Source organism: Lytechinus pictus, chromosome 11 (genome assembly GCF_037042905.1).
Source record: "Lytechinus pictus isolate F3 Inbred chromosome 11, Lp3.0, whole genome shotgun sequence".
Taxonomy (NCBI): Eukaryota; Metazoa; Echinodermata; class Echinoidea; order Temnopleuroida; family Toxopneustidae; genus Lytechinus; species Lytechinus pictus.
This window is the reverse complement of record NC_087255.1, coordinates 7,499,701-7,522,345: the sequence shown is the minus strand read 5'-3', so window position 1 is coordinate 7,522,345 and position 22,645 is coordinate 7,499,701. Positions and strand designations below refer to the sequence as shown.

Here is a 22,645-nt window from a genome sequence, read left to right as displayed (position 1 = left end):
CTAAAATATGATTTATCATAATTGTGGCTGAATATAAGCAAAAGAACTCTAAGAGCTTGATGAAGTTAAAACTACATTCGAAAGGGTCGAGAAATTACACAATGATAATAATAATAATAAAATTATCAATTTAAATTTCGATTTTCGACGAAAAACCATTGGAAAACAATGTTTCATATGAATGCCGTAAAGCATTCCTTCTTATATGGTTAATGGTAATTGAAAAACCCTTTTTTTTTTTTGGGGGGGGGGGGTCTGCTTTTATTAAAACCAACTTGAATTCAGCATGAAATATATTGCAAAAAAATCTGGTATTATTTTGCATAGTCCTTTTTCAGTTTTATTCAACCTAAACAAAATTTATTTTCAAATTTGAATCCATTGACAGATTCACAAGTGTGAGGTTGTTATAACATAAATGCTATATGACAGACGCTATATCTAAATTTTGGTACCATAACACATGATTGAAATGTCCACAGTATATGATAAATACATCTCCTTGTCAATTGAATTGAATACAATCTTGTTTATAATGCAAAACGGAATATACGTGCTGAAATATTAAAAACAAACAATGGTGCAAAACTAACCGAAAACCACATCAACAATTTTACACCAACGTCAAGAATATTGGTGTTCAACACCCATCGGTGTTATCATAACATATTTCTTATTTTCAACACTTGTCTATTAAAGGAGAGTGAAACATTTGGAACAAGATAGCTTGTGTGAAAACAGAAAAATCAAAGAAACAGATCAACAAAAGTTTGAGAAAAATCGGACAAATAATGAGAAAGTTGTGAGCATTTGAATATTGTGATCACTAATGCTATGGAGATCCTCCAATTGGCAATGCGACAAAGATATGTGATGTCACTTGTGAACAACTCTCCCCATTACTTTAGTATATATTTCACTTAAATTGCCTGTTTTATCACATCTATCAGTAGATCATGTGTTCTTTCTATAGGAGGGCATGTAATACATATTTTTAAAGAATACATCAAAGATAAAGAGTTTGTATCACCATAAGAAAAATCAAAAAGAGAAATTTTGAGGGTATTTTATAGTCCATCAAAGGGAAAGTTGTTCACATGTGACATCACACATCCTTGTGGCATTGCCAATATGAGGATCTCCATAGCATTAGTGATTGCAATATTCAAATGCTCATAACTTTCTCATTATTTGTCCGATTTTTCTCAAACTTTCTTTGTTCTTATTCTTTGATTTTTCTCTTTCGACACAAGCCTACTTGTTCCATAGGTTTCATTCCCATTTAAGGTGTTCTGTTCTAATTCTATGATGTGCTTCTGACACATGAATACAGTCCTCACAGCAAATCGACTGGTGTTATGCTAAACACCGTAATTTCTACAGTGTATACACCATACATATCTTTCAAAATGATGAATGGTATATAACCAAAATTAAAGGTGGGGATGATTATCAAGATGGAAAAAAGGGTATTTTTAATTGAGAGAGAGTGAAGCAGTATATTTTAACGCACATACCAAAAGCGCTCTATTTTTAGTATTTAATAGTATTAAGGCCATTGATAATATGGTTTACGACTCGAAGATTGCAAACCGTGACTAAAATTGGGCGAGTACAATGGGTATATCCTTTCAAAAGTAAATCTCATGGATTTTTGAGAAGTGTTGGAGACAACTGAGAACCTTTTGTTAAACGGATACGTAATCACGTTTTATAGGTTTCCACGCGCCGGCTTGTATTGGCAACACTTAATGGCCACTCAAATGTTACCAGCTTTCTTACCCCGGAGTGAAAATAGTTGTAGAGAAAGATTCACAGAGCAAAACGCTGAAAATGATGTCATGTCCCCACTTCCGTTTTCTTATGCTATGAAATAATAATTATTTCATATTTTTAGACATGTCTTTATGTCTCCCTTGTTACAAAAGTATTTGCAGCATTCTTCGTGGACAAAAATTGAAAGATGAAATACAAAAGAATAATGGGGATATACAGCGTCTTGCTCCTTGCGTATTTATGAACTCGTGCATATACAGAATAGTGCAATGCCTTATTCCTTGTCCAAGTTTGATGGAATTTTCAATATTTTGTTTGTCCGGTTTCACTTTATCTGTTCAAATTCATATCATTTTCAGCCTGGAAAATCCCTTCAAGAATGGAATGCGGGAGAGGGGAGGGGGGTGTATTTATTTGGGCATCCATATACTATTAGAACCCTTCGAAGAGCCTTCCTTCGAGAAATATCTGACCATCTCATTTCTCATCTAATACACCCTCCTCATCCCCTCACGTTCTCTTTCTCATTTTCTTCATAAAAATTAACAAATAATATAGGATTTGTATAGCGCACGTATCCACCTTGCTAGGTGCTCAAGGCGCTCCTATATTACCCCACCTGCCTAAGCTAGTCTACCGATTCTGGTGCGCACAGCCTTTTTTAGGAATTACTTCCTGCCGGTACCAATTTACCTCACCTGGGTCGAGTGCAGCACAGTGTGGATAAATTTCTTGCTGAAGGAAAACACGCCATGGCTAGGATTCGAAATCCACGACCCTCTGTTTGAAAGGCGAGAGTCAGAACCACTATAGACCCCGACGCGCCCACATGCTGTATCTGTCTCTCTGCCTCCCTTGGTTCTCTGTTTTATCCTGATGGAACGGCCACACCAGCATACCCGATACCAAATCGATCATGATGTACCGGTTATTTTTTAATGGCGTACCGTCAATCGGTTTGTATCGGTTTCATTGGTGTGACTGAAAATACACTCTAAAAACAAATCAGTCAAAACTGACTATTGAGGGTCAGCTGGGTGCAACTGTTATTCTAGTCATATTTGACTATTTTCTAGTCGTATTTTACTATAAACGGAGTTATTCTGACTAGAATATATGTCAGAAATGTGATCATCAGTGATTGCCATATCAGTTGCAACCAGCTGACTACTGGTCTAGTCAATTTGACTGATTTGTTTTAGGTACAAGCCTCATGTGATCTTTTTTACCGTTCCCTTATTTCTTCTCTCTCTCTCTCTCCCTCTCTTGCACTTTTTGCTTATATCCTGGCCTATCTTTCCTCTCACCGTTTCCCTCTCACAATCCCTCTTTTTAAAATATCTTTTACTTTCCTTTCTTCCTTTTGCGTCCTTCCGTTTCACTTCTTGTTGTGCGCCCTGAAAATGGTGCCCCGGTACGTGCCCCACTTTTGATTAGCAATGAGAAACTGAGCCACTACCCAAATATGTTTTTTTCACATCTCGTAAAATATACACTTTTCTTGTAAAATCCAAACATATTCCGATTCCATCTCCACTCTCGTTTTTCTCATTCCTTTTCTCCCTCCTTCTAGGACAAAATTATTGACTTTTCACTCTAAAAACAGTTTACCCAATATTGGGTAAAATGGGAACATGTATGCTTGCTGGGTAAAATGATACCAAATATTTTACAAATTTTTACCCAATCTTTTTTAGAATGTAGGCTTATATCATTTATCACTTAAACTATTACTTTTTTTCCTAATTGAATAACATAAGACCATAATGTATAAGAACGCCAACTTAAACCAAGAAAATAATTCGTAAAGGAATAAGATTAACTTTTTATCAGTTTATATAATTTGCTTTATGATAATATCATTATACACAACGCAATGTTATAAATGTAATGAACATACTGTATATACATGTAGTTATCCAATTGGCCACGTTACATGATCATATCAAACTGCGCAATCATGGACACTATTAAAAATAATGATAATCTTAACATTACAGGAAAGGAGTAGTTATTTCTTTCAAAATGCTGAAAATTACACAGTTTTCACATGTTATAAGAACTGAATATAAATAGTGGCAAGATAGAATGATTAACCATCAACGATTTTTCATCTGTTTGAACTAATTGTTGACACACATAATATAGTAAAGACACACAACACACAGTAAATAATGTCGGCTGGCTTATCAACAATAGGCGCCAAAAACACTGTCAATACACTTGAACCATATCATAAAGACATTTGTTTTTAAAACATTAAGAGAATAAGATATCAAGAAATCACATTTCTATGAAAAAAATAAACATTTGATGTACGTGCGAGTCGAGTAATAATTATTTTTGCGATCATTAATCATTTATCACTGTGCGGAGAATTGGTTGAAAATACCACTGCCCATAATTAAAAACAAACATTACGCCACAATTTATATATTTTGTGAAGAGCAAAAGGCGTCGCTAACCACTTGTGTTTTTTTAAAGAGTCAATTGTTTAAAAGACATAGCGTGTAATTATTAAAGAGTTTATCTTGCTCTTTCAATAAACGAAAATATTTGAGAGCATGGATCTTATCATACACACGTCTTTTTTACGTTTACCCCATCAGAGCTAAATGCTTACATCAAGGGAGTTTTTCACGTAGACTTTTGTGGGCCATTTTAATTAACTATTTTTTTCAGCCAATCAGATACTACGATTTTCAGAAGACTATAACATTTGTCTGTGGAAACCGCTGACACGAATCTTCATGAAACGCCCATCTTTAAAAAAAAACCTGTTTATCATACATGACATGCATACATTAGCTTTGAATAATTCATCGAAAGAATAGTTTCCCTCGATACATATGAATATGAACAAGCAGATGTTTTATGACATGCAGAAACAAATTAATTGTGTGTCAGCAAAGATGAATAAAATTCGTTTTCTAACAATACTATTGTATTTATATTGATCACTCAATGGATCAATATTAGCTTTTTTTAAACATTATTTTTCTTTCGAGTTCGAAGGCTTTCAATCAATGCATTTTACATTCAGAATGTAATATTGATATTCGGGGTATTCTTTGTCTTCATGGGAAAGGGAATCTGTCAATAATTTATAAACGATGAATTCAGAGATACTTGCAGTCATTATCTATGCATACCAATCTAGATTGATATTTGAAATGATAAACTCAACCGATAATGGATACAGAACATAAAGCACCACCACTTTGGTTGCAAAAGGGGTTAGATCCACTTTGGACCATTCCGAGAAAAATCATGTTTTTTTTATTCTCCCATATTGCAATATTCTTATGAGAAACTAAATTGTTATAATGTACTACCCTACCGTGTGAACATAAAATCGGGTATATAAAATTTTACCTGCCTTCAATTTTTTTTTTCTCAAAAAAATTACCGTTGTGGATCTAAACCCTTTTGCAAGCAAATTGAAATGGATGCAATTCCTTTTGAATAAAAAAAGTGATTTTTCTTTGTCACTTTTGTTCACTTTTTAATGGGAAATTCAATTTCTCTTTGGTATAATCTTACACAGCTACTAAAAGTCTATACATTGAGACCCAAACACCAAATTTGATGATAAATGGATCAAACCCCTTTTGCAATTGAGCTCTTCATTTCAATATGGGAGAGCAGCTGAATTCTCCTTTCTCCCTCTTTCCCTCTCTAAGAAAAAAAAACCCATTGAAAAGGTTCTAATTCTTCTCACTACAAAAAAGAAAACCTCCCAAATATTTGCACCATTGGATAGAGAAATACTGCTCAAAACATTGGCAAGTTTGAAATAGTTTGAGGAGCTTTTTCTTTCGATTACAATATACCGTTTTATGATGATTATAATTACCAATGCGATACAAAAATAAAATTTACTCGTCACCGATCTTTCACATAAAATTAGACCGTAGACCGTAAGTTGTACAACCAAGTTGTCGTTGGGTAGCATACATCATTACATCTACCCAACCTCTTCTAGCAATGATTAATTCTATCATTTTTTATGGCAACTTATCAAAATATTCTGAATAGATGAATCATTCATATCCGACCAATTTTAATAAAATGGTTGTCCAACATTTTTACGTTAATTACAAAATTAAATGTATTTTCAACTGTTTATTAGCAACGTATTGATTTTTCTTTTTCTTTTCATATTCATATTTATTATATTTTATTCCGGGGTTGTCATATTTTTCAAGCAATTTGCTTATGACGACATTCCTTCTCCTGCAAATTGTGAATGTTAAAATTAGTTGGTAGTAGAGCATATTTGTTTATTTTTCTTTATCATTCATGCCAAAAAACAATAACCAATATATTATGTTTATTATGTAATGAAAAATGTTATGAATGCAGAAGAAAATAATAAATCAAATCAAAACAAATTCAAATATTGACTGAAGGTCAATACTATTGAATAGGGTACAGGATCAGAATTTCAAATCGCATCATCGCCATCATCATCATCACCATCATCATCATCATCATCTTTGTCCATCATCATCACCAGCACCACTCCCATCATTCAAATCATCAACAACGTCACTTTCTAAAACATAATTATCATCGCCACTGATCACAATAACTGAACATTACTTAGACTTGTTTGCCCCGCCTGCACCATGTGCTGCCTGACTATCACGAGGTATTCGGGTCAGTTTACCAATGAGCACAGGATCAAGTTTATATCTTGCGTAAAGGTCCTGTTTCGCCTCTTCAAACTGAAACCGTCCATTATCCATAAAACTGGCCCTCCGCTTGAGCATCAAGCGAAACTGTTTAGCCTTCACGAGCTGCGCCAGGTTCTTGAAAGTAAGCGGCGTCGAATCTATTCCATTCTTTGGCGCCTTATCGGCGATCTCGGACAGCCTGGCTTTGACGATCTTCCATCCACGGCTTCGGATCTTTGACGAGCTCATCGCCTCGTCCAAATAGACATCACCATCGGCATCTTCACTCTCGTCTCCTTCTATGACAGCATCTGGAGTTCTCGGCGACGACCTTGGAGATTTCCCAACATTTTTTACGCTCATGGATTTAATACCGCCAGCAATGACCATGATGGACTTCCTAAAAGCACCGTCTTTCCTGTAACTGCTGTCTCCATGGAACTTAAATTCATTCAAGACACGTTCATGCTCACGACTGGATGTGATGTTCTGAATACTGCGAGAGGTCATCACCTCTGCCTTCTCGACGTCGAGGAACTCGTCTTTGGGCATCCCGAGCGCCACAAACTCTTCCCATGAATCGTTCGCACCGCTATCCATACCGTTCTCCTTTTCTTTGCTTCTCTGACCAGGAGCACTACGTACAAGGCGCCTCAGTGTTCTCCACTGAGATGATTTAGTCGAAGCAATGTCAGGCAAGTTGGCTGTAGTCGGTCGCTGTCGAAGGAAAACCTTCCGTGCATTACGCAAACGAATGGAATCATTGAATGCCCTCAAATACTCCGCCCTGGAAGATATCGCGTTCACACCAGTATCCACAGAATATGAATTCCTCCTCCTTGGCGGTTTCGACTCAGTCTGTATACAATTCCGTATAGATTTCTGTGAGGTGGTTGTTTTATCTCCCGGGTGGGTTCGGAAAGTCGAGTAACCTGAACTCACTGCGTTATTATCGTCGCTCAGGAACGATCTCGAGCCGATACTCTTTCTTCGTCCATGGTTGAGAGTGTGACGAGATTGGACTGTGAGAAGCGAGGCCTTGCTGAGTGTCGGTATTAATGGTGTATGATCACGTTGTCCCTTATTAATAAACTCATTAGTACGCTCGATAATGACAACCGAGTGAGGGCTTTGGTGTGCAGTTAATGCATCACGTGATGATATATGATGGCTTGCATCGTCTGACCCATTTTCATTTATGCCCTGCGTCGCCGTTGGTCGAGGAGTAACCAATGTCCAACACGTCACCGATGACGACGGCAACGACGACGACTTTGATGGTTGGATACGCGGCGATTTCCGATCACCCCTGTTCTTGTGCGGTTTATTCGTAAAACTGATCTGCTCTCTACTCGTTCGCTCATGTGTTTTTGTTGTAGCGACGGATAGAGAAGCATTATAATTACTAAGCTGTCCTCCTTCGCGCTCCCACCTCTTATTCCGCTGTCGTCTGAGTTCTTGAGTTGGACTCACAAAGCTCCGATGCGCCCAGCGCCCGGGGCTATCACCCATCTCCACACACGCCACACCAGCCATGGGGATCCTAGCTTTCAAAAGAATTACCAGAGATTAACAATTTTCAAGAATCCTTCATGAATACTCCACCGTTTTGAAATACAATTGTAGGGATTCTTAAAACTAGGAAAACACTAGCTCCTTTCCCGTTAGGTATGCGTAGACATGGGGCTTCGAGGGTTGGGTAAACAGCTTGAACCACCAGCGAAATATATTTATCAAACACTTGTTGGTCTTCATCTGACAAAAGATTTTGGGAGTAAAGAAATCACAGAAACTTAAAGATACTGACAAGTCCCAATTCGATGTATCTGTTCGGAGTTGCAGATGCGGAATGTGGACGTAATATCCTTTGCTAATTTATATTAAAGTAACGTGTTCAGGAACGTGCTGCCTCCTACTGAAGTGATTTCGTCTTATGTAAGCCTAATAATATACGGCTAATGTTTAATAGCCCATTCTTATGAACTTCCTCAACCATGGACGTCCTCTCCAACAAACAGAAGAGACTTCAAGCCCTTTTAAACACATGGACATTTGACAATGACACTCAATTCATTGCTCAACTAATCCCATTCGCATCTTCTTCGAATCTCCATGCGTTCCTTTATCGTTCGTTTTATAAGGTCAATAATGATGGGACCAGCTTGAAATCTGCTGTCTCAACACGTGTTTATAGTAATCTTGGCTCATTGTATTGCGGGCACCACCACCAAACAACGTATTTCTCTCGTGACATAACAAACTCTACCAACCAAATTTGCATACAATTTTGGTAGCCTTAAACTTGATTTGTCTGATCGATTTGTCTGATCGATGAAGGTAGGCATGCCCACAAAAATATTTGCCAAAAAACAACTTTTCACGTCCCTCTCCCCTCCCTTCAAAGACTATACAAGATGATTAACGATTCAATACTTTCTCCGCTAGTGTTACAAGTTATAAATGAAAGATGGTGAACGACTCAATACTTTCTCTGCTTGTGTTACCTCCTTTATCAATTGGGCTTTTCCAGTTAATTTCTGCCTGATGTGCACGCCTTTTTTTTAAAAATCAGTTTGTACAACACTCGAAAGTGAGTATGCCAATATCCTTTAGCATGGTTACAACTTCGTGAGCAGAGAAATAAAGTCCTCGATTACTCAGCCTCATCAAAAATTCAATTTCTATTGCACGATAAGAGGTAAATCCTACTTTTTCAATAAAAAGAAGTTTGGCCTCGAGTCTTTGTTATTATCGGATTGAAACTCTGAATAACGGTCTTTCGTATAAGATTATCTTGTATAAGAGGATAAAATGTCTTTCGTAAGTATATCTCTTAAGAGGATGTCGTCATGCAGAAACAACCTTCTTATTTCATTTCTTGTCTGTGATTTTTTTATATGAATAATGACACGCCTTGCACGTAGCCCTGTAATCAACATTTTGATTTTTGTATCAGCAAATAATGACCAAAGAAACATGAATGACATGAATGAAGAACATGTTTTATGTATTTGATATAAAAAAAAATGAATATTTATTGATTCTACTCTTTACATGACAACCAGTATTGCTTGGACTTAAGAGAGAGAAGGTATTTTGAATCAAATAAATACAAAGCATAAAGATGAAAATTAGGAATCGTATAATTTGCATTGCTAAGACATTTAGCCTCTTAAATATTCTTATTACCTGGATATGACTGTATTTCTGTCTGCTAAGCATATTCGTAAAATTCAATTGATTAATTTCGTGTGAGTTAGTCCTAAAATGTTCAACGAACTACAAAAAGGGCAAACGCTTTGGCAGTTAATCATTTGCGGAGAGATATACTTTGCCTAATCCCCTCTCCCTGTAGCAAGCTACTCTCTATTTACAGCAAAGCAGTCTCAGTAAAAGAAAGTAAATATTCCATGAAAAGTATTTGCTTTTCTTCCAAATCCGTTTAAACACCCATTGGCTTGCTCTTCAAGACTTGGAACATACAATAAAGCTGTCATTTATCATCTCCAAACGAATTTCACCTGCGCAACACAGTGTTGTGACTATATTAGACAAATAAAAACATCACTACACTGTTTTAAAAACGAGTGCACGAATTCGAGGATAATGAAATATGTATGTTTCATTTTATTGTACTTCCTCTTTCTTTCTCATAAAAAGAGTGAATTTCACCACTCTATAGAAATCTCTGAGTATTTTTTAAACTGCTCTTGTAGCGACATCTCTTAAATATCTTCGTGTAATCTTTGAGGTTATTCAGAAGACAATTCTATTAAAATATAAAAACAAAATTCACCCTTTTTGTAAATCACTTATGGAATTGCAATTTTCGCACATGTTTTTTATATACATATTTTTTTTTTTAGAAGGATGGCGTTTTTCAATAAGTCGAACTCTCTCCATGCATTCACTCTTAATTTACTTCAACATGGTTAAAAAAAGATAATTCACTATTTCGCGAAATGAAAATGAAATTAAACTCTCTTCATAATAATAATAATAATAATAGGCATTTATATAGCGCCATCTATCTAGAAATATTCTATTCCGAGGCGCGTTGTTATTATTTGATACCGTGTTTACACTTAATCGGCAATTGGTTCTGAACCAAATGCCGATGCAGAATCGGCATTTGGATTGCGTTTACACGTTGTTACAGTTCGCGGTTCAGAACCGCGAGCCGATGCAAAAACCTGAAATGATACGCATACCTACAATATACGTCACAATAAAGACAACGCTGGATCAGTGCGCTTACAATTACGTCACAATGGTAAAGTAATTGAAATGCGCACAAATTGCCGGTGCAGAATCGGCTTTCTGTTTACACGTAGTAAAAAAGCCGATTCTGCATCGGCTCGCGGTTCAGAACCTACTATACTTTGGTGGTGCAAATTGCCGGTTCTGAACCGCGAGCCGATTCAAGTTGCTCGCGTTTACACGCTATGAAAAAGCCGATGCTGAATCGGCTCGCGGTTCAGAACCGCGAGCCGATTCAAATGCCGATTAAGTGTAAACACGGTAATTATTACCCCGGCTTTAGCTCGAACTGCCTTTCAGCGCTCATGCATTCACCTGGGTCGAATGCAGCACAATGTGGATACATTTCTTGCTGAAGGAAATTACGCCATGGCTGGGATTCGAACCCACGAATGAGACGAACTCACTATACATTCACTCTAACTTTATTCTCTTTTAAATTAACTCTCTTCAGATAGTACCATTCTCGCTCATTTTGTCGAGAGAAGGACGCTGCTTTTTGATCTCCATATTTGATTTACCACACCTCCTTACCTTCACAGGGACGCGGAACAGATGGCGGGGTATTGGGGTTTGGCTTTTTCAGTATACAAAAACATGAACATTACCATCAAAATTATAACTTCATAATAATGTAAAGTTCAAGGAATTGAAATATTGCTAAATCCAGATCAGCTGTAAACACAGGCGTACAGGTGGGGAGCTCTTGCCCCCTCCCCCCAAAAACCAAAAAATCACGACCAAGAAAACAAAAAGAGAAAAAGAAAGAGAGAAGGGGGAAATATGACATTATTTTCTGACAAGTATGTCAAAATCTATCACAAAATTGGATTTTTGAAATAAAATTGCCGAAATTTTTGCTCACTTGCTTTTGTCGCTCGCAAGTTTTTATTAATTTTACGCGGTACGCCATAATTTATAAAGCCCTTATTTTTTTGCTCATTGCGCCACTGGCTGTGAATAATGACCGGTCGAACTTTACATATATATTCAAAACTTTTGGATTTGAATCTAACCCTAATGGATTCGAATTTAAAGTTAACGATTTTTAATTCAAATCTTTTTAGATTTAAAAGTTTATCGTTACGATTAAAAATGAACCCAATGTTCGGCTGGTCACTATTGACAGCCGGTCAAGATCTATTTTAAACCCTTGAATTTACGAACATAATTACAAAAGAAAACACCGAGTAAAATAGATGATCTCAAACATTTTAACTCCCTTTTATTATATAATTTGTATTTATAAAATCAAAATCATTAATTTACACAAAGATCGAAAGAGAAAAGATTTCAAAAATGTAAGCGTGGACAAACTTTTTATAGATGGAAGAACACATAAATGTCTCATTTTGTTTTTAGCGATTCAACAAAAATAAAAATCCTTTGTGTACCCTTTGTAACAAAATGTAAATCCTAAATAAAAGGAAATCAACAATCTTTTAAATCTTAATTTTGTCGGTTATAATATATGCATTTCTATCTTATTTTCGAGCGTACAACAATTAGGAAAATATAGCAATGTACATTACAAAAAAAAAAGCAATCTGAATTTAAACTTTATCCATTCACGCTGTTTCTACTCGTCTCTTTCTCTTTAGAAATGACAATTATTAAAAGCCATTAATAAATTGTGAATGTTTATACAGGTCTCCAAAGGATATATAAAATGCAAGTATAACTTAAACAAAAGCCTTATATTTTAGAATATAGGTTGAATCAGGGAGTTGGGAGGTCTCCCTTGTTTGAATTTTGCACATAATTACAAAATGTATATTACAAATATTTCATTTCAGTTACAGAATAACAACATTGAAATCGGAAATTTTTATTTCATCACAAGCCTTTGAATCAGACTTTATTTCCTCTCTTCTAGACACAAGTCTGCATGCGCGTCACTTCTCTAAAAACACAAAGGTAAGAAAATGCGGAAAAAGGGCGGAACACGGCCTCGTCTTTGCCTCCGTGTGATGCTGTCACTCCCTTCCAGCCTTTGTAATCATGGTAACGGGCGATCTAACCTTTCTACTACTACTTTATATCCATGTCTACATTTTAGCCAATCTCGATCGCAGGCGTCTAACTTTGAAAAATTCAGGAAGATTTTCCTTGAGATAATCCAGACCCAACTAAGATAACACTGACAAGCCCGGTGAGTGTTTCATAAAGCTGTTCGTAAGTTAAGAGCGACTTTAAGAACGACTTGTGAAACTTTCTTACACGCCAATAGTCACCTATGAATGTCATTTACCACAAGAAAGGTTCCCCAGTCGTTCTTAAAGTCACTCTTAAAGGACAAGTCCACCCCAACAAAATGTTGATTCAAATAATAAGAGAAAAATCCAACAAACATAACACTGAAAATTTTATCAAAATCGGATGTAAAATGAGAAAGTTATGACATTTTAAAGTTTCGCTTAATTTCACAAAACAGTTATATGCACATCCTGGTCTGTATGCAAATGAGGAGACTGATGACGTCATCCACTCACTATTTCTTTTGTATTTTATTACATGAAATATTCTAATTTTCTCCTCATTGCCAAGTGAAACAACGATTAATTCCTCCCTGAACATGTGGAAGTAGCATTGTTTAATACTTTATGGTTCAGTCAAATTTTTGTCAAATTTGTAAAAAAAAATGAAAATATTGTATAATTCAAACAATAAAAAACATAAGAAATAGTGAGTGAGGGACATCATCGACTATCTCACTTGCATGTCACTCAGTTGTGCATATCACTGTTTTGTGAAAAATAATCGAAACTTTAAAATGTCATGACTTTCTTATTTTACATCCGAATTTGATGAAATTTTTCAGTGTTGTGCTAGTTTGATTTTTCTCTATTTATTCAAATCAACATTTTTCTGGGGTGGACTTGACCTTTGACTTACGAACATCTTTATGAAATGGCCCCCAGATCGGATTTCAGTCAAACTCATAAAATGTAGTAATAAAAGTGTAGTATCAATACTAAAAAAGACAAAAACAAGAAACAAACAAACAAATTTAAAGATTTCTTCCCTGACTTCGATCACTGAAAATATACATTGACCGTCGTAACTATTCGTTGAGACGTCACGGAACACTGGACATATGGTTCAATTTAAAAACTACAATTCGAACCAGTTATATTTGTTATGGAAGGCCGCGGAACCAGGGGGGGGGGGGGGCTTCAACCCCCAATTTTTCCAAGCCGTGTGCAAAAACGTAAAAATTACCACCTAATTGTGTGGGTTTTTTGCATGGCCAGCCCCCACTTTCAAAACCGTTCCGCCGCGGCCCCTGTTATGGTACATTGCAATAACTATAATATCAAAACCAAAATTACTCTACAGGTTGATATATATATCAGGGAGGAGCCGTGGTGTAGTGGTTCTGACTCTCGCCTTGTAATCAGAGGGTCGTGTGTTCGAATCCCACCGCGGTCTGGCGTCCTTTGGCAAGGCGTTAATCCACACTTTGCCAAATGGGTACCCGGTAGGATGTAAAAGTCATTGTAGATTGTCCAGTACTGTGTGCGCCTCACCGGCGACTGACTGGAATACTCCCCAGGGAGTGGAGGATGTGCACACGTTGTGTGCGGGAATGACTGATTGAGTCCGATAACCGGGGTAATAATATATCTGTAAAGCGCTTAGACACGTCATTCCGATGTATAAAGCGCTATATAAAAAAGCGGATTATTATTATTATTATATATGACTTCGAGTTAACTAAAAATCAGAATGGCTGATGAGGCCGCCATCAATTTCCACCTTTACCGTTTACGATGGTGGTCTCCTAATTTTCTATATATGAAAGAAAAGGTTTGTATATACTCACATCTTTGTTTTTGTATTCATTATGTATTATGAATATATTGTTGTTGATATATTATGGATTATTTTGTATATTATGTAAACAGATTGTATATTATGTATGGTATTGTTTTGAACGCAGAGCAACTGCGAACAAGTAAGTAAACACTTTCAGGAATAACCCAAATGTACACGCACTCATCTCTTTTGAAGAACTATCCTAAATCAATATAAAGAAGACAAAAGTTTGAGTGACTCTGCTCGAAGAGTTCTGGCTAGATTCTTGCCGGGGATTCTTGTCTGATGTGTTTTCATAGCTTCAAAGTTAGGTCCATTTTCAAGCCCGGACTCTTGTCTGATGAGTTTCACCGTTTCAAAATTATGTCCATCTTTTACCCACAAGGGCCCACAATATAGGGCTTCTTGCTTTGGTCGCTTCACTGGATCACGGGATCGGGACACACGTGTCTTTTTGGAAGTGACGAAATTGGTCGTTGAATCTTGCGTTGGCCAGGCAGAGCGCCGCCTCGCGGTCACATTCGCACAACCCTGTTCGGCATGCGGATCCTTCTCCTGAGAGTACAGAAAAAATAAAAATCAAGTATGAAACAGTAAGGTTATCACTACATATACATGTACACCGTATAGCACTACCACGACGTGACAATATCATACAGGCCAAAGAACACAATGGGTGATTTTAAGTTCAGTGTTGACCTTTTGGTGTAATTGGTGTTAGGTCAATTCTTACATGAGTATAACACCAAACATGATCCTGAAAAGTCACTTACTAGTTTTTGAGATGTTGATAATGTGATCTGGATCACATTACAGACTCAAAATAGTTTTTGGAGCCAGGGGAAGCAATCCAAATTGTGCTTCCAACACCAACACCAACGCCAACACACGACTTGAAATCACCCAGTGTACCACAGTGTGTGCCACAGTGTGTCCACAGTGTGGAACACAAATTAAATTTGAGCATTTCAACAGTGTGAATCACATATTCACATCGTCGATCATGTGAACACACTGTGAATGGTCACACTGTCGAGGTGTCCACAGTGTGAAAATATCTCCACACTGTTGAAATTGAGCATTTTAACAGTGTGAATAATATTTTCACATACTCAACTATGTGAACACACTGGGTTCATACTGTGTGTGATACTGTGTTCTTTTTAGCAGGGTATATCTTCGTAAGTCGCCATGACGACATCAGGTTTATTAAAATTCGACTTGGCGGGACCTTAATGTCGACATGATAAACATAGATATCAGGTCAACCAGTCATAAACAAGATCTCGGCTTTTCATCAATTATGCTCTTCGAAGTCTGTCTCTGGTTTTGGTGAATGTTTCCAAATGCGTCTATCGCTATTCCAATTCATTATTCGAATATATTAATGTAATATAATGATTAAAACGATTATGATGAGAAGAATTATTATAGTGAAAAAATAATAATCGGGTGCACTATCAAGTAAAATATCTGTGTACCCTTTTCTCTTTAATAAAACGGCTATTCAAATTCATGGCATGGGCTAAAAATTTCAGGATATGATCTTTATCTGCAATATTCAATCGCATAATTTATGAGATAAGTGCAAAAGAACCCCCTTTGAATCCAGAGAGAATTTAAACGGAAAATAAAGATATTGCCGCAAGAGGGAGCTAGATACAAAACAATGCAAAATTTTAATTTTATCGGTTGAATATTTATTTGATGGCCACTATAATTTGAGTTATTGGAATATGTAAGATGGCTCTCAAGTACAAATCACATAATTAAAACCAGAAGCGTGTAACGAGCCAGAAATAGAGGGTCAGTTGTGTTTTCGGCAAAAAATTCTCGAAATCCGTGAGCGAGTGAAGCGAGCTACCAAAAAATTCGACCTTTTAAATACAAAAATGAAATTCTGCGATATAGTTGGAAAAATATACTATATTTCGCCCGTTTTCTTCACTTTCTTTTTTTCTCTCTCCCTTTTTTCCCTTGGTCGTCATTTTTTTTTTTGGGGGGGGGGGGAGGGGGGGGGGGGGGAGAGGGGGGGGGGTATGGCTCCCAACCCCATCATGTACTCTAGTGATTAACCCTTTACCAATAACTTATCTTGGGTTGTCAGTCTTACCACATGATATTTCACGGTCTTCTACTCTCTCCCACTCGCAATGTCGTCTTTGATAGAGATACGGTGATAGGTACAAACCAACCTTAGAACATACATTATCTTCAACCAAGGCATCGTAACACTCGTCATGAAGGCGACAACATCTGTCAGGAGAATTTAATATCAGAGCTTAAAAAATATAAATTTATTTTGTCAGTGGTGATTAAAAAGATATTAATACAAATAACACTACTACTATTACACTGCAAAATTTCCGGTGTTGATTTAACACTAGCCCGGAATCTATATATGTCCACACCAGAGAAGTATTGAAACAACACCAGTTTGGAATCAAACCGATGCTGTTTTAATACTGATTGGTGTTGTATATACAAGATATATACAAGATATAAACACCTATCTGGTGTTAGACCAAAACGAAACTGGTGTTGTTTAAAACTTCTCTGGTGTGGACATTGATTCCGGGCTGGTGTTTAATCAACACCAGAGTTTTTGCAGTGTACTACTACTACTACTACTACTACTACTACTACTACTACTACTACTACTACTACTACTACTACTACTACTACTACTACTACTACTACTACTACTACTACTACTACTACTACTACTACTAATACTACTACTACTATACTACTACTACTACTACTACTACTACTACTACTACTACTACTACTACTACTACTACTACTACTACTAATACTACTACTACTATACTACTACTACTACTATTACTACTACTACTACTACTACTACTGCTACAACTGCTACTACAACTACAACTAATTTTGATGATGATGATGATGATAATAATAATGATAGTGATAATAATAGTGATAATAAAAGATATAAAAACGAAAATGATAGATGATAATAATATCATTATCATATGATAAAAAAATAATGATCATGACAAAGACGAATTGACTATGATGTGAAAAATGGCTGTATTGAAATACTACCGATGATAAAAAACTGATATCAAAATCACTCATGAATATAATATAAAAAAACAATTCAAGTTATAAGAATGATGATAAAATAACTAATTTTACCTATCGACATCATCAACAGGTATCCCTTTTCCTCCTAGTCCGCACCAACATCCGTAGTTGTTATAATGCCATGCTGGTCGACCGGTTGCACATTCAATCATTAATGAAAACTGCCAGACAGCACGAGGTCGTCGACGACGGATCAAGTCTAAAAAGTAACAATGATAAAGGAATCAAATTCAATTTTTGAATTAATCAACACAAAAAGAGAAAGAGAGAGAGGGAAAGAGAAAGAGAGAGAGAGGGATATAAACTAGACAGACAGACATATAGATAGATAGATAGATAGATATATAGATAGATAGATAGATAGATAGAGAGATAGATGGATGGATAGATGGATGGATGGATGGGTGGATAGATAGATAGATAGATGGATTCCATTGGCGAATGGATATGGGGGTGTGCATCTTCCGCCCCCCACAAAAATGTTTCATGAACAAGAATGAAAAAGAAAGAAAGAAATAAAGAACGAACGAAAGACAGAAAAAATGGGAAAAAAGAATAAAGAAAAGGAGTATATGAAGGAAAGGTGGTGTAATGTGAAATAACATTTTGAATACTGTGCCAAAACTATCACAAAAGTAAGTTTTCATAAATTTTTTTTCACAATCTTCGCGCGTGCCTTTTTATATTGGTATTTTACCCCAATAGGCCAATACACACCTTGTTCTACTCCGTCATTTTAAGGGGGAGAGGCTCGTGGCTTTATTGTCTCATGTAATTTAGCAGGAAACATGTCTTTTGTGTGCGTGCAATATATTTAGTTTTATAATATTAACTTGGGTGATGACATTTCAACATGCTTGAGTGAGCAATATTCCATCAACACAGGCACGCTCGGAAAACGGCCGCTGATGGCGCAATTCCTATCATTCAGCACAGAGATACGATCTTACGTATAGTTGTGCGAAGCTACATGTATGCATTGTGTTCTTGAATTTTGACAGTTTAATGATAAGGATAAATAGCAATTAGGTTATCACAATGATTAAAGGGGTACTCCGGGCTGGTTCAAAAATATTTATGGTAAGATAAATAGAGTAAAATTCACAGAGCAAAATACTGAAAATTTCATCAAAATCTGAGAACGAATAAACGAAGTTATTGAGTGTTAAAGTTTAGCAATATTTTGTGAAAACAGCTATATGCACGTCGTAATGAATATTCATTAGATGGGCTGGTGATTGCCACAACCCCACTTTCCTTTGTCTTATGTTATTGCATGAAATCATAATTGTTTAATTTTTTCATACAGCAATGAAAAATGCACTAAATCAGTTGTTAATCCATATTTTTGTAGTTCTCGGAGGAAAAAAATGAATAAACCTAATTTCATACAATAAAAAAACAAAAGAACAAGTGAGGAATGACATCATCAGTTTGCTCATTGAATATTCATGAAGACATGCCTAGAACAGTGTTTTACCGGAATAATGCAAATCTTTGAATTGCCATAACTTTGTTATTCCTTATCTGATTTTGATCAAATTTTCAGAATTTTGTTTGTCTGATTTTCCATTATCTGTTCAAATCATATTATTTTCAGTTTGGAGTAATGACGAACTGGAGCAGGATACGACAGTATATGGCGCAGATGACAATATGTTGGAATATCTTTATTAACTTTATCTGTTTAATAACTAAACAATAATGTTTAATCAAGTTGCGAACGTCAAGTCTGGCGATTTTGTAAAAATCACATTTTTGGACACGTGCACTGTGCTTATTCCTGGACGTGAATTATATTTTATCGCATTAATGTAATCGCATAGATGATTGAGGACAATTGCGGAAATAACAGATGAAAGAGAGGTCGGGCGAAGGTTGGTTTAATAGTAATTGCTTATGGTAAAATCGATTTGCAGCTAGAGGCTGCAGAATCATTTACAAAAAGTACAATAAATAATCAATTCCATAATTACACAATGCTTGCTAAATTGAAACAAACTTGCCTAAACAGATAAGTACTTTACTAAATTAAAAGAAAACAATGTCAAGTTTATACACAATTTTTACCCAAGATAATATAGAGAATATTCAAGCCGACCCCTTATTTACTAAGTAAAACTGTGAAACGACGTGAGATAGAACAGTTGTTTTAATGGAATCAAAGAAGGAGAGGAAAATAGAGATTTCAGATGGTTTCTATAAATATTGTATCAATTTCTCTTACTTTGTAGCAACCCATTTTTTTACATTCCTGGAAAAAAGATAAATGCTCAATCATGCATGAACAAACACAATCATTTCGGTGTCATATAATAAAGAACACTTAAGAGCAACTATTATTATAAAAACAAGTCTGTACATACTTTGAAACACAATTTCAGCACCGTTTCACACACAAAAAAGTTACGTTTTATTGATACACAACACAATTCCATCTTAATTTAATTTCTATTGAAAAAATAGTATACATATTGAAAACCTACAATGTGTTGCCCAAATTGTCTAAGTGTTTTTTCTTCTTCACAACATATGTATTATTAATTTTTTTTGCAACGGATACAAATATTTATGTTTATATATGGTATACAATTTGTTTTTGTTTGATGGAAGTGAAATAAATAAATTTGAATTTGAATACATTTACAAAGTTATACATAATGGTGGTAAACGGTATGGGCTGATAAAATAGTGGATTAGAAATAGATCGTTGTCAATATTCTCATAACCTTATTAAGGTCGTCGTCAAATATTGACATTAGTCAAGTGATGTAGACCTGCTATCTTAATCTGCATTATGTTCTGTTGTTTTATGCACTTCTTAATTTTTGTTTCCTTTATAGTTTATTGTGATCCCAAAAGAATGAGATAAATGCTAAGAACACTGGCCCTGGACCCGTCTATTTTCTTTAATCATTAATTTTGTTTTCAGATACATTGCCATTTCCACTTTACGCTTACAATCAAAGCTGCTATGTTAAAGGGATGGTCCGGGCTGAAAGTATGTATAGCTTAATAAATAGAGTAGAATTCACTGAGCAAAATGCCGAAAATTTCATCAAAATCGGATATCAAATAACAAAGTTATTGAATTTTAAAGTTTAGCAATATTTTGTGATAACAGTCGTCATGAATATTCATTAGGTGGGCTGATGATGTCACATCTCCACTTGTTCTTTTGTATTTTATTATATGAAATTAGGTTTATTCGAATTTTTTCCTCCAAGAACTAGACAAATTGGATTGTCAACTGATTTAGTGCATTAGATATTTATTGCTGCAACTTATTTCATTATAAGGGAGACATATTATTCACACAAGTATGAAATAATGAAAAAAAATATGATTTTATGTAATAACATAAGAAAACGGAAAGTGGAGATGTGACATCATCAGCCCACCTAATAAATATTCATGACGACTGTTTTCACAAAATATTGCTAAACTTTAAACTTCAATAACTTTATTATTTGTTATCCGATTTTGATGAAATTTTCGGCATTTTGCTCAATGAATTCTACTCTATGTATTAAGATATAAATATTTTCAGCCCGGACCATCCCTTTAAGCAACCAAACTTCCATCCTTATAATATGCACACTATTGACATGAATGGCAATGCCGTGACCAATTCGACTCGATCATGAAAGATTTGCTACACTTAAAAAAAAAAACCCAAAACACCCCCAAACATAGGTGTTAGAATTGACACCATTTGGTGTCTCTGGAGGATCACACCCAAAAGGGTTTCATTTACACTTTAACGATTGAACAAAACACCAATGGGTGTTAAGACGTTGTAATAACAACCATAGGTGTTTTCAAACACCTTCAACTTAACACTGGAGTAAAATAACTGAATTGCTCATCTCTATATGTCATTATCACAGTGTTTGCCGTGTATACCGAGTTGTTTTTAAGAATGCAAGTCCATACACGGGAACTATACAATAGTCGTGATGCTTGTGCTGGGAACGCCCGGGAATACCCCCATTAGAATGCACCCGCAGAGATCGGATTACTTGGCCATGATGATGGGCGACATCCTCCAAAAACAGACAAAACTTCCTCTTCAAATTATCATCCAAGATAGAGTTCAAGACATATTTTCTGTGCTGGACTCCGAAGGAGTAGGAAAATTCTGCACCCCTTCCAGTGTAAAAAACAACAGTAAATCAAACAAAAAACAGGGTGTTAAACCGACACCAGTTAAACATATATCCTTGAGATTGAATAGAATACCAAAGAGTGTATAAGTAACGTGCTGTAAATAATACCAATTGATTTTGAACTAACACCACAAAATTAACTTCAGAGTAAAATGTGTGGTGTTGTACATCGACCAACGCCATAGTTTTTGCTGTGTGCGCTGGAATCTAAAGGAGTTGGAAAATTCTGAGCACACCCCAAAAAAAAAAAAATGTAGAATCACAAAAGATTCTGATCCGGCTATCCAGAATCGTTTAAACGTAAAAGGGGGGAGTCATCATTTTCTGATATGTTTCCTGCACATTGTCTCTATACTCCAATGAAGGAGGATTCTAAACATTCATAAAATAATTATCGGTAAACAACAAGAAATGAATTCAGTTTGTGATCTTATTTTATGGAAAGTATACACGTTTTTTTACGTCCCGGGGGGGGGGGGGGGCCCACTTCCATTCACGAGTGGATACCATGCGCGACCATGGGGTCTCGAAAAGCACCCTAAACACGTAATTTTCATATTCTGTAAATGCACCCCTTAACAAGTATTGGCGTGTGAAACCCTACCCTTAACAATTGGAAACAAAACGATACTCTTGGCAAATATTCCCTGAAATGAACCCCTAAACAAGTACAGGAATGTTTTGTTGTTACGGGTCCTTCGGTCGTCGGCTTTACCTTATTTTGGTTTAGTACGACCCCACCTTCTACACTTTGCGCAAATCGGACTCTAAACACGAAGTGTTGGGGCAAAATGGACATCCTTTATAAAACATTTTAATTTT

At 35.9% G+C, this 22,645-nt stretch overlaps 1 protein-coding gene across 1 annotated transcript in view; it reads right to left on the bottom strand.

Annotated features, from left to right (window-relative positions):
• Positions 1 to 11,907: 11,907 nt before the first annotated feature.
• LOC129271354 (basic phospholipase A2 1-like) overlaps positions 11,908 to 22,645 on the bottom strand; it is a 30,729-nt gene continuing 19,991 nt past the window's right edge. The window contains exons 3-5 of the mRNA XM_064106593.1: positions 17,706 to 17,853; positions 16,648 to 16,790; positions 11,908 to 15,089 (exon numbers count right to left, since the gene is read on the bottom strand). Of these exons, the coding sequence (XP_063962663.1) occupies positions 14,962 to 15,089; positions 16,648 to 16,790; positions 17,706 to 17,853 (419 nt within the window). The 3' untranslated portion in view covers positions 11,908 to 14,961. The remainder of the gene's footprint in view (positions 15,090 to 16,647; positions 16,791 to 17,705; positions 17,854 to 22,645) is intronic.